We start from the raw sequence: 14,014 nt of genomic DNA on the forward strand, positions 1-14,014 counted from the left end.
CACTTGCTGAATCAGTGGAGAGAGAGAGAGAGAGAGAGAGAGCGAGAGCGAGAGAGAGTGAGACAGAGGGAGAGAGAGAGAGAGACAGAGAGAGAGAGAGAGAGCGAGAGCGAGAGAGAGTGAGACAGAGGGAGAGAGAGAGAGAGAGAGAGAGAGAGAGACAGAGAGAGAGAGAGAGAGAGAGCGAGAGCGAGAGAGAGTGAGACAGAGGGAGAGAGAGAGAGAGAGAGAGAGACAGAGGGAGAGAGAGAGAGAGAGAGAGAGAGAGAGCGAGACAGAGGGAGAGAGAGAGACAGAGGGAGAGAGAGACAGAGGGAAAGAGAGATAGAGAGAGACAGAGGGAAAGAGAGATAGAGAGAGAGACAGAGGGAGAGAGAGACAGAGGGAGAGAGAGAGAGAGAGAGAGAGATACAGAGAGAGAAAGAGAGCGAGAGAGAGAGAGATACAGAGGGAGAGAGAGAGCGAAGAAGAATCCCCTTTACATCAGTGAGCTCCAAACATCCCCCTTTCTGGTTCCTCTATTATCTAAGCCCCATGCATTCATCCTTTGGCTACTGTACAGTCTACCCTCTCTAACACAACACAATGGACCAGGAATTCAATTCCGTTCACAGAAGCTTATAATCCCATTCCAACAATAAATCAATGCTTATACCCCCATCTGTGTGTGTAGAATAAGTCTTTATTATAATAGTGTGCATATTTTGACTTCTTCATAGATAGTTGTCACTCACGTTCAACAGGACTTTTGTATTGTACACAGTGTTCTGTAAACGTAGCTCAGGTAATGCCAGGGTTCTACATTCACGTTGCAAAGTCACCCCAGTTACACTGGAGAACACATCTGTAAATAGAGTCATCTTACCTACATCAAACACAATGATATAACAGGAACAGTGGACAGTTACGTTTAAAATACTTTACATTCACGTTTCGTTTATAAACAATTTGATAAATACAAGATTAGATATATAACAAAAGAATATATTTATATAGTTTTCCATGTCTTATACTCCACATACAATAATAATTGTTGTGTGTGGCTTGCTTCCTGCCATTAATGTTATTTCACAATAAGAAAAATTCAGTTACATTTCAACTCCATTTGAATAAATAAAGAAACAGAAAAGAGAAACAAAACGAAAACGAAAGACAAAAACAGTAGACATCTCTAAAAAAAAAGGGGTGAACAGTTTGGCACTTCCTTGGTGGTGAATTTTCTTTAAGTCGAGTTTGACAAAAAATAGGCTTCAACAGATGACAAAGTAACATATAAAGACACCATAAACTATTTAACGTAACAATGAATGAGGCATTTCAAACTTAAAATACACTAGCTATCCTTCCACACGCGCGGGCACACACACACACACACACACACACACACACACACACACACACACACACACACACACTCTTTGAAGGAGAAGCTCCTGATTTCCCTCACCCATATGGACCACAAAAGAATGCATTGGAAAGATGCAACATAACAAAGAGAACATTATAGAAAAAGTAAAGAAATCACTTGTTTTGTTGAGTCTACCTGTGTTAGTGCTGTAAGTCAGTTTTTGATAAAACAGCATGCCTGAAAACGTTCCCTAAAACACTAAGAGTGCTTACTATCCATAGAAAACTGAAACAAGTACTTCTGTTAAAGTGCTGGATTCAACTTCATTTAATCAAAGCCTCCCTTTGTGTCTTCACCACTGTTTAATACTACTGTTTATCCACAAGCACGGCAAAGGCAAATCATTGGATCAAGGGCACAAGCCTCTCTGAAGAGGATGCTAGTACTATGCAACACATTAAAGTTGGTACACACAGTACCATTAGTAACCATAGCAGGACAATATAGACCTCTACTCTGTGTAAAGGCCATGTGTAAAGCATAAGGACGACCACTAGCAAGACAAAACACTTCTGAGTCTCAACATAAATCGTTCCCTTTTCTGTGAGACAGGTGACAAAAGCTTCAGATCTGTTTCAGGTAGGTTTCAAAAGATGGAGAAGGCAACTGGGAAAAACCTCTACTGCTGTAAGATGAATATCTAAAGGACATTGTCATTCAAACTGAATTAATAACGTATGTTGGTAACCATAAAGTGTATCTATCATCCACGAGCTCTGATCTGCAGGAGGATTCCTGAGTCGTCGGGCAAAACCTTTCTGTATGGACCAATGAAAACATTTACCTTTCTGTATGGACCAATGACAACATTGACAGGTTCTGAAGTGTCTAGCTTGATAAGGCACTGACACAGTTGAGCTGCTGTTATCTAGAGTAGTGACTGGGGACCTACTCAGTCAGACATACAAAGAGGGCAATGAAACTAGATGTCTTCCCTTTCTCATTCACCTAAAAGCTTGAGGGTCCTCTTTGAAAAGAATCAAGAAGATAAAAAGCAATGTGAGTCATGTTTGTCTCCCCCTGCCTAGAGCATACATGATGACAGAAGTGGTCATTTGGTACTTTTTGACTTGGTGTAAGTGTCTAACTCATGTATAACTAATGAACACAGAACAGTCGTCGTAAAAACAACAAACGATATGAAAAACAATAACTGTGTCCATGAACACAGAAAACACCTGTACATGCTCTGCATGGAATGTCTCCATCTTATGAGTTGTATATACGTTTAAAAAATGACGACGATGACGATGTCACATGGTAAAAAGTTTTCAATAAAATGATACTTCAAAAGCAAAAACATGGAGGATACTGAGTTGACTCTGTAGGCAGAGGTTGATGAGAGAATCTGTAGTCACTCGACAGAGAGAGAGAGGGAGATGAGGGGCCGAGTGGAAAAGAGGGGATGGCAGGTCACAGGTTGGGTCAGAACCAACAGAACACAGAGAGGCAGAAAGGAGCATGGCGTTATCCCTGTCCATCCTCCAGTGGCAGGAGGCTCAGCAGCAGGAACATCTGCCGTCGAAACACAATGACTCCAACACCCCGGAATTGTGAGTAGTGGGGAAGGTTGGGTGACATCAGGTTGTCAGATAGCCAACCAGTGCTTGAGCTGAAATAGAAAAGGTTGACTTTCACATCTGTTTCAGGTAGGTTTCAAAAGTTGGAGAAGGCAACTGGGAAAAACCTCTACTGCTGTAAGATGAATATCTAAAGGACATTGTCATTCAAACTGAATTAATAACGTATGTTGGTAACCATAAAGTGTATCTATCATCCACGAGCTCTGATCTGCAGGAGGATTCCTGAGTCGTCGGGCAAAACCTTTAAAATGTCAGATTTAATATGCCATAATGAAAAATATATCAACCCCTACGAAAATGTCCATTCATTATAATACACATAATAATTCAAATGTCCTGTGTGCTCTAGCACACTGGCTCAAATGAAGATCCAACATCTGTACTCACCGTGAACTGTCTGATGGTAGCTCCCTCCGCCACCAGATGATGTTCGTGTTCTGGTGTGATGCAGTAGGCGATCCTCTGGAAAATTAACCATTACAGTACATTATATTACATAAGTCATACCTTACAATAAACACAGTCTTACACTGCATAAAACAGAATCCAGAGAGTTTAGATGCACATTGTCCCAAGCACAAGAGACATGATCCTGAAGCTTGTAATAAACTAGCGCTTTAATCTATGGTCACAGTTTATTCTATAGATCCACCATTTCCTCTATAGATTAGGAACTTCCAGACAGCTCAAATACGTCGAACAGCGTTCTGATTCTGATGTGATCAGGCTGGACTGGATGTACACTGTACTGTAGTGTGTACTGCATGACCTCTGATGTCTCTTCCAGATTGCCCCCATCTTCATATCTGACTGAGTGCACTTGGTGTGATAACAGTATGATAAACTGTGATCTCAGCTGGAGGAAAAGCATGAGAGATAGTCATGGAAGGAGTCTAAACACTGCCAGGATATCAGAAGGAAATGCCACGAGGAGTGAGTAAGAAAACACAAGGTAACACTGTTTACTGCTCAGGAAGATAATCAAAGCTGTGGAATGTTGTTTTTATGATTGTACTGAACACTGTTCAGTCTTTGAACCCTCAAGATCTCTAACCAGCATCCCAAAAGTACTGACATCATCAACCATCAACCATTGAAAAGGAAAAAGTCAGTTTATGTATCAGTTCAATGTCAAGCCGTGAAGACTCCAAGCTAAATGCTTACCATTGATCTAAGATTATCTTTGCATAAAATAAACACATACTATCCCAGGGGGGCAACCCTGGTTGAAATGACATGATAATCTGGTTATAAGGATGGCATTTCAACCAGTTTTGACCGCTGGGATACAGATAAGAGGTTGCTATTTACCACAGCTTTCAAGCTACATGACTTCAAGCTACAGTACATACTGTACCTGCCAACATTAACACTACATGTTAAAACCTCTTAAGGATTGTACTCTTTTTCACCTAAAATGACATACCCAAATCTAACTGCCTGTAGCTCAGAACCTGAAGCAAGGATATGCATATTCTTAATACCATTTTTTATTTTTATGTATTTATTTTACCTTTATTTAACTGGGCAAGTCAGTTAATTAAGAACAAATTTACAATAATGGCCTACCCCGGCCAAACCCAGACAATGCTGGGCCAATTGTGCACCGCCCTTTGGGACTCCCAATCACGGCTGGTTGTGTTATAGCCTGGAATCAAACCAGGGCCTGAAGTGACGCCTCTAGCACTGAGATGCAGTGCTTTAGACCGCTGCGGCACCTGGGAGCCATTTGAAAGGAAACACTTTGAACTTTGTGGAAATGTGAAATGAATGTAGGAGAATATAACACATTAGATCTGGTAAAAGATAATTCAAACAAGAAAACATTCTATTTATTTTTTGTTCCATAATCTTTAAAATGCAAGAGAAATGCCATACATTAAGATAGTAGCATATGTGTAATTTAGTGAGTTTACAAGTTGATAAACTTTCAAAGCAGAATTACTTTCTCATTGTTTCCTCAAATGCAGTGTATGATATGCAATTGTGTAGCTCTAAGTCTCTACTTTTATCCCATGTAAAAAAACAGAAATTTAAATGTTGCTACATAAGACAGAATCCAGATGGTGAGTCACATTTTATCTGACAAATCAGAGCAAGATTACTGAATGTAAGTACATGATTTACCTTCAGAGGTGAATGTCTCAAACCAGTGTTGTTGTTGTTGTGCACTATCCTCAAACAATAGAATGGCATTTTCTTCTGTAATAGCTACTGTAAATTGGACACTGCAGTTAGATTAACAAGAATTGAAGCTTTCTGCCCATATAAGATGTGTCTATGGACCGGAAAGTTGCTGGTGTATACAACGTTTTCTAGTCACATTATCGCATGCGAGCAACAATGTTTTTAATGTATGTAAATTGTACAGTCGTTTGTCTGTCATGCCTTTTACGTTATATGTCTGACCCCAGTAAGACTAGCTGTCGCCATTGGCAATGGCTAATGGGCATCCTAATAAATCAAATCGATCTAAGGTTATCTTTACATTATATAAACAACAACTATGCAGATGAGAGGGATTTGTTTTTCCACTGACCTGTTTGAATGTCCCTGGCATACTGAGGAACTTGTAGATGGCGTAGATGGGCACAAACATCATGGAGGACAGAGCTACGCCCCAGCCAATCACATTGGACCATGAAGGAAAGACATAGTCATCATAACTCAGGCCCGTGGACGTCACAATGCTGGCTATCACCACGACCTGGGGAGAGGAGAGAAACAACAGAACGGATAGCTAGGTCATCATATAAACTGAGGACAGGAGGAACAACAGAACGGTTAGCTAGGTCACCATATCAACAGAGGACAGGAGGAACAACAGAAAGGTTAGCTAGGTCACCATATAAACTGAGGACAGGAGAATCAACAGAACTGTTAGCTAGGTCACCATATAAACTGAGGACAGGAGAAAAAACAGAACCGTTAGCTAGGTCACCATATAAACTGAGGACAGGAGGAACAACCGAACCGTTAGCTAGGTCACCATATAAACTGAGGACAGGAGGAACAACAGAACGGTTAGCTAGGTCACCATATCAACAGAGGACAGGAGGAACAACAGAAAGTTTAGCTAGGTCACCATATAAACTGAGGACAGGAGAAACAACAGAACCGTTAGCTAGGTCACCATATAAACTGAGGACAGGAGGAACAACCGAACCGTTAGCTAGGTCACCATATAAACTGAGGACAGGAGGAACAACAGAAGGTTAGCTAGGTCACCATATCAACAGAGGACAGGAGGAACAACAGAAAGTTTAGCTAGGTCACCATATCAACAGAGGACAGGAGGAACAACCAAACCGTTAGCTAGGTCACCATATAAACTGAGGACAGGAGAATCAACAGAACTGTTAGCTAGGTCACCATATAAACTGAGGACAGAAGAAACAACAGAACCGTTAGCTAGGTCACCATATAAACTGAGGACAGGAGGAACAACAGAACTGTTAGCTAGGTCACCATATAAACTGAGGACAGGAGAAACAACAGAACCGTTAGCTAGGTCACCATATAAACTGAGGACAGGAGGAACAACAGAACCGTTAGCTAGGTCACCATATAAACTGAGGACAGGAGAATCAACAGAACCGTTAGCTAGGTCACCATATAAACTGAGGACAGGAGGAACAACCAAACCGTTAGCTAGGTCACCATATAAACTGAGGACAGGAGGAACAACCGAACCGTTAGCTAGGTCACCATATAAACTGAGGACAGGAGAATCAACAGAACCGTTAGCTAGGTCACCATATAAACTGAGGACAGGAGGAACAACCAAACCGTTAGCTAGGTCACCATATAAACTGAGGACAGGAGGAACAACCGAACCGTTAGCTAGGTCACCATATAAACTGAGGACAGGAGGAACAACAGAACGGTTAGCTAGGTCACCATATCAACAGAGGACAGGAGGAACAACAGAAAGTTTAGCTAGGTCACCATATAAACTGAGGACAGGAGAAACAACAGAACGGTTAGCTAGGTCACCATATAAACAGAGGACAGGAGAAACAACAGAACCGTTAGCTAGGTCACCATATAAACTGAGGACAGGAGGAACAACAGAACGGTTAGCTAGGTCACCATATAAACTGAGGACAGAAGAAACAACAGAACCGTTAGCTAGGTCACCATATAAACTGAGGACAGGAGGAACAACAGAATGGTTAGCTAGGTCACCATATAAACTGAGGACAGGAGGAACAACAGAACGGTTAGCTAGGTCACCATATAAACTGAGGACAGAAGAAACAACAGAACCGTTAGCTAGGTCACCATATAAACTGAGGACAGGAGGAACAACAGAATGGTTAGCTAGGTCACCATATAAACAGAGGACAGGAGAAACAACAGAATGGTTAGCTAGGTCACCATATCAACAGAGGACAGGAGGAACAACAGAACCGTTAGCTAGGTCACCATATAAACTGAGGACAGGAGGAACAACAGAACGGTTAGCTAGGTCACCATATAAACTGAGGACAGGAGGAACAACAGAACCGTTAGCTAGGTCACCATATAAACTGAGGACAGGAGAATCAACAGAACTGTTAGCTAGGTCACCATATAAACTGAGGACAGGAGAAACAACAGAACCGTTAGCTAGGTCACCATATAAACTGAGGACAGGAGAAACAACAGAACCGTTAGCTAGGTCACCATATAAACTGAGGACAGGAGAAACAACAGAATGGTTAGCTAGGTCACCATATAAACTGAGGACAGGAGGAACAACAGAACCGTTAGCTAGGTCACCATATAAACTGAGGACAGGAGGAACAACCAAACCGTTAGCTAGGTCACCATATAAACTGAGGACAGGAGGAACAACAGAACCGTTAGCTAGGTCACCATATAAACTGAGGACAGGAGGAACAACAGAACGGTTAGCTAGGTCACCATATAAACAGAGGACAGGAGGAACAACAGAACGGTTAGCTAGGTCACCATATCAACAGAGGACAGGAGAAACAACAGAACCGTTAGCTTGGTCACCATATAAACTGAGGACAGGAGGAACAACAGAACGGTTAGCTAGGTCACCATATAAACTGAGGACAGGAGAAACAACAGAACCGTTAGCTAGGTCACCATATCAACAGAGGACAGGAGAAACAACAGAACCGTTAGCTTGGTCACCATATAAACTGAGGACAGGAGGAACAACAGAACGGTTAGCTAGGTCACCATATAAACTGAGGACAGGAGGAACAACAGAACCGTTAGCTAGGTCACCATATCAACAGAGGACAGGAGGAACAACAGAACCGTTAGCTAGGTCACCATATAAACTGAGGACAGGAGGAACAACAGAACGGTTAGCTAGGTCACCATATAAACAGAGGACAGGAGGAACAACAGAACGGTTAGCTAGGTCACCATATAAACTGAGGACAGGAGAATCAACAGAACCGTTAGCTAGGTCACCATATAAACTGAGGACAGGAGGAACAACAGAACCGTTAGCTAGGTCACCATATAAACTGAGGACAGGAGAAACAACAGAACCGTTAGCTAGGTCACCATATCAACAGAGGACAGGAGGAACAACAGAACCGTTAGCTAGGTCACCATATAAACTGAGGACAGGAGGAACAACAGAACCGTTAGCTAGGTCACCATATCAACAGAGGACAGGAGGAACAACCGAACCGTTAGCTAGGTCACCATATCAACAGAGGACAGGAGGAACAACCGAACCGTTAGCTAGGTCACCATATAAACAGAGGACAGGAGAAACAACAGAACCGTTAGCTAGGTCACCATATAAACTGAGGACAGGAGGAACAACAGAACGGTTAGCTAGGTCACCATATCAACAGAGGACAGGAGGAACAACCGAACCGTTAGCTAGGTCACCATATAAACTGAGGACAGGAGGAACAACAGAACCGTTAGCTAGGTCACCATATAAACTGAGGACAGGAGGAACAACAGAATGGTTAGCTAGGTCACCATATAAACTGAGGACAGGAGGAACAACAGAATGGTTAGCTAGGTCACCATATAAACTGAGGACAGGAGAAACAACAGAATGGTTAGCTAGGTCACCATATAAACTGAGGACAGGAGGAACAACCAAACCGTTAGCTAGGTCACCATATAAACTGAGGACAGGAGAAACAACAGAATGGTTAGCTAGGTCACCATATAAACTGAGGACAGGAGGAACAACAGAACCGTTAGCTAGGTCACCATATAAACTGAGGACAGGAGAAACAACCAAACCGTTAGCTAGGTCACCATATAAACTGAGGACAGGAGAAACAACAGAACCGTTAGCTAGGTCACCATATCAACAGAGGACAGGAGGAACAACCGAACCGTTAGCTAGGTCACCATATAAACTGAGGACAGGAGGAACAACCGAACCGTTAGCTAGGTCACCATATAAACTGAGGACAGGAGAAACAACAGAATGGTTAGCTAGGTCACCATATAAACTGAGGACAGGAGAAACAACAGAATGGTTAGCTAGGTCACCATATAAACTGAGGACAGGAGGAACAACCAAACCGTTAGCTAGGTCACCATATAAACTGAGGACAGGAGAAACAACAGAATGGTTAGCTAGGTCACCATATAAACTGAGGACAGGAGAAACAACAGAATGGTTAGCTAGGTCACCATATAAACTGAGGACAGGAGGAACAACAGAATGGTTAGCTAGGTCACCATATCAACAGAGGACAGGAGGAACAACAGAATGGTTAGTTAGGTCACCATATCAACAGAGGACAGGAGGAACAACAAATCCCCACAAAGTAAGGAGAGGAGAAAAAACAACAGTGGTTATAATATTCCCAACGAGACATCAAACAGAGCTTCTGTAGAAATAATGAATACTCCTCCTCCACTCCGCCATTTTTCATTTTGACAAAAAAATTAAAGCATTGCAGAGATGAAATTGAGTTGAATAGAACAGACTAGGGCATGGTCGCTCCCTCTGGGGTTTGAACATACTGTAATAGACTTTCACTGTAAGTACTCTGGTTCACCAGGCTGCTGTAGACTAGAGACTGGAGGCCCATCACCACTGAACTGTAGCTCTGTAGCTTTGTAACTGTTGCCCCAGAGAGCAGCAAACATCACTAGTAGTTATAATACAACACTGGAAGGTCAGGGAAGTGTCTCTTCCTCGTCTACAACTGAAAATCAAAGGCCAACAACATTCTTCTATGTCCTTCTTCTACAAATGCCATCTATGCAACAGCCAAAGTTGCGTGCTATCTTCCTGATGTTTGCTGTTTCTGCCTTGCTTCTGGAGGTAAGGCTAGCAGAACCATGGTAGCATACACTACACATTAAAACTAAACAATGATAGCTCTCCTCAGACATAAGGTTTGAAGATCATGGTGATATATTGGTTTACAATCTAATCTACCTCCTTTCCTGGCTTTCAATCTTCCTCTGCTCTTTTTATTTCCTATTTGCCATATAAAACATATGCACTTCCCACATGGAAGGAAGAATATTGACTTATGACTGATCATAATCAATATAAAAGCATTAAGGGAATAACATAATTTCCCAACAAGACAGATAATGTGCTTTCGGTAATCCCTATCTATACAAACCCATACAGTATCTGTGCTTCATTGACATAGCATATTTCTAATATTATAAAATATAGAGACCTACACATTGTCATGACGTGGCCCTCTTTGGATATAGCAAGCACCAACTCTCTCTCTCTCTCTCTTTTCTGCTGTTCCGAATAAAACCTCCACCTAGAGAAGCCCACTTTCGACCAAGCGTACCTCGATTATCGAGAGGGCTAAGGTTTGAGTGGAGACCATGCATTCCTCGGTTGCTGAATTCTTAACCATACCACGTGGTTACTCTGAGACTATCGATACCGAAAGAATAAGAGCAAATCTTCAATACTAATTACTAGTCTGCAGCTAGGAATTATGTACCATTGAATGCGAAGACTGACAACCGCCAAAACATCTATCCGATAAGAACATTTCTGAATGTTACTCTGAAGTAACCATTCTAACCAGACTCCAGGGACGCAGAGAGAATCTCGGATAAACTTTCCAACAGAAAAGGACGATTCCAACAGAGATCACGATGACACACTGAGCGTAAATATATATATTGATTGCAATTATTCCCGAATGAGTGAGTGTTCATGTGCAAAGGATTAACATTTCAAGTATTATAATTATCAACTGTGTAGTGTCTTTTTTATTTCTCAGTCCCTTTGTCTATCAAGCCACCATACCGGTTTAGCCCACTAGGGCACATCCTATCCTATCATTTCCTTGTAACCATATCTACTTTGTTTGTTTGTTATGCATTTCTGTGATTATTTAGTTAGTTAGTAAATAAATGATTAAGACAATTGATGTATGGAGGATTCATAGCAAAGACTGGGTTTGTTTGGAATGAGACTAACGTGAGGTAAAGAATAATTAATTAATTAAAAGACTAATTGATCAGATATTAAAATATCTGAAAAGTTATATTAGGAAAATTATAACTTTGTAATCTGAATATTTTCCTTGGTGCCCTGACTTCCTAGTTAATTACATTTACATGATTAGTTTCATCATGTAATTATTATTACAGAGAATTGATTTGATAAAATAAGTCTTCACTTTAATGATGCCAAAGACACGACAACATCCTTAACTAACTCCTAGTGCACTAAACACTCTGTTAATCAATATGTTCAGTAAGTTGTAGTTCAATCAATCAATCAAATGTATTTATAAAGCCCTTTTTACATCAGCCAATGTCACAAAGTGCTATACAGAAACTCAGACTAAAACCCCAAACAGCAAGCAATGCAGACGCAGAAGCACTGTGGCTAGGAAAAACTCCCTAGAAAGGCAGGAACCTAGGAAGAAACCTAGAGAGGAACCAGGTTCTGAGGGGGGGGGGGGGGGGGGGGGGGGGGCAGTCCTCTTCTGGCCGTGCAGGGTTGGCTGGGTATGACCAAGATGTTCAAACATAGTTATATTGTAGTTTAATCCATTTTCATGCAGAGTTCATGTGATGCTAATCTATTCTTGGAGATACAGTACTTCTAACATGGAGGCGAACAACCTTTATAAAAACAGGAAAACATATTTCTTGTGGCAAATTACAAATTGCTGGCACATAATAGGAGTTTAAAAGACTATAGTACAGTATATAGCAGCCAGTAACAATTAAGAAACCTCTCTTGTGAATTTCCTCATTTCCTCCTTCAAACACAATGACATACCATAGATCATGATTCCTACAGTATGTTTAATAACTTAGGCTTGTGTCAGGTACTTTACCCTCCCATCCCTACTCCCAGCACCATGCCAAAGGCTTCCACCCCACCCCAGTCCACCAACCAGCCCTTTCTTGCCCCCCCCGGGGGTCTCACCAGTAGGAAGGTGGGGCTGACAAACTTCCAGCACAGCCTCCAGTAGAGACCTGGCTTGAAGCCCATCATGCGCTCGATATCCTCACTGAAGCGGTCCACGCCTGGAGAGGAAACACAGGACAGAAGACCAGGGCTTGAACTCACGCACACAGAACCAGACCCATAAACCACCGGCAGGGGTTGGGTTCAAATAGTACTTGTTTCCTTACAAACACTGAAGCTGAGCTTGATTGAGCTTGCCCGGTGCAATACAACCAATAGTCCCGAAAGTATAAACCCTGCCCATCTGGCACTATGGGAAGGTTGAATCAAACACTCAACGTACTCAAATACTATTTGCACCCACACTCAGCTTTGCTTCTGATGTCTCAAGTTCACAGGAGAACTAACGCTCCTCTCATCAATTTCCATACATAACAGGTGGAGCATTGGCCGAGAAAGAGCTTCATGGCACACAACTCCAATTTCTTGTATAATTATGAGTTCACACAGCAGTAAAAATGTAGCTCAATGATATCTGTTTCATAAAAGTCACTGAGCCTTCCAATTATGTTATATTATAATTTCACACAGGGTTAAGTCTGCCTATAGGAGATGGACTGTGTCCCAAACGGCACTTTTGAGCAAAAGTAGTACACTATATAGGGAATGTGGTACACAACCATGATGTTTCTATAGCTTGGGCATAATGTTTCTTTATCAGGGCAGCCCAGGCCTGTTAACATCTACAAGAAGACCCACTCCTTTTATCTCCTCCCTAGAACAGCTCAGCATCTGGCGTGCTCTGTCTGTCTCACCTCCTCATGAGGTTCAGTTTCAACTGTTAATGCTGACTATAAATCATGGTGTACATTGATGGGCTGTAGTTTATAGATAAAGCACAAGTCATCTTGTCGATGTACAGTATTATCTCTGTGCAATACATAAAACACTAAACAGACTGCATACGACTGTTCACACACCATATAATCATTCACTACACTCCCTCACGCAGAGAGATGGAGATCTATTAGTGAAGAGAGGCAGTCTAGAAGATTAGAGGAGGGAGTGTATGGAGAAATGGAAAGAGGAGTATTGGGAGAGATGGAGATCTATTAGTGAAGAGAGGCAGTCTAGAAGATTAGAGGAGGGAGGGAGTATATGGAGAAATGGAAAGAGGAGTACTGGGAGAGATGGAGATCTATTAGTGAAGAGAGGCAGTCTAGAAGATAAGAGGAGGGAGGGAGTGCATGGAGAAATGGAAAGAGGAGTACTGGGAGAGATGGAGAAAGGGGGTTAACAGTGGAGGTCTAAGGAAGGGAACCACGGTGTCTCTACACTGCCAGTAAATGTCAGGTGTAGCTGCAGGGCCTTGGTAGTGAAGATGCCAGGGAGTTAGGGAGGTTGAGAAAGCCCAGCAGAGGAGAGGGCAGGCCAGGAGAGGCAACTGTGGGCAGGGGGTGATGGAGGGTGGGGTGATGGAGGGATGGACAGAACAAAGGGCTGGGCTCTAATGAACAACAGAAGAGGATGAGGAAAGGTACAGTAGATAAGCAGGTTCACCACAGTAAGAAGTCAGAATTAGTATGTGCCTTTGTACTAGGCTAAGGGGGACCGATTATACATACCGTAGAACCAGGACACCCCAATGGCCTCAATCAGCACCCC

General features: G+C 42.2%; 1 protein-coding gene across 1 annotated transcript in view; it reads right to left on the reverse strand.

The window, feature by feature from the left end:
• Positions 1-662: 662 nt before the first annotated feature.
• Positions 663-14,014, reverse strand: part of LOC110506750 (sodium-dependent noradrenaline transporter) — a 96,565-nt gene continuing 83,213 nt past the window's right edge. Inside the window, exons 11-15 of the mRNA XM_021586593.2 lie at positions 13,975-14,014; positions 12,368-12,468; positions 5,531-5,698; positions 3,379-3,453; positions 663-3,020 (exon numbers count right to left, since the gene is read on the reverse strand). The exon at positions 13,975-14,014 is cut by the window's right edge and continues 60 nt beyond it. Of these exons, the coding sequence (XP_021442268.1) occupies positions 2,997-3,020; positions 3,379-3,453; positions 5,531-5,698; positions 12,368-12,468; positions 13,975-14,014 (408 nt within the window). The 3' untranslated portion in view covers positions 663-2,996. The remainder of the gene's footprint in view (positions 3,021-3,378; positions 3,454-5,530; positions 5,699-12,367; positions 12,469-13,974) is intronic.

Source organism: Oncorhynchus mykiss, chromosome 26 (assembly GCF_013265735.2).
Source record: "Oncorhynchus mykiss isolate Arlee chromosome 26, USDA_OmykA_1.1, whole genome shotgun sequence".
Lineage (NCBI taxonomy): Eukaryota > Metazoa > Chordata > Actinopteri > Salmoniformes > Salmonidae > Oncorhynchus > Oncorhynchus mykiss.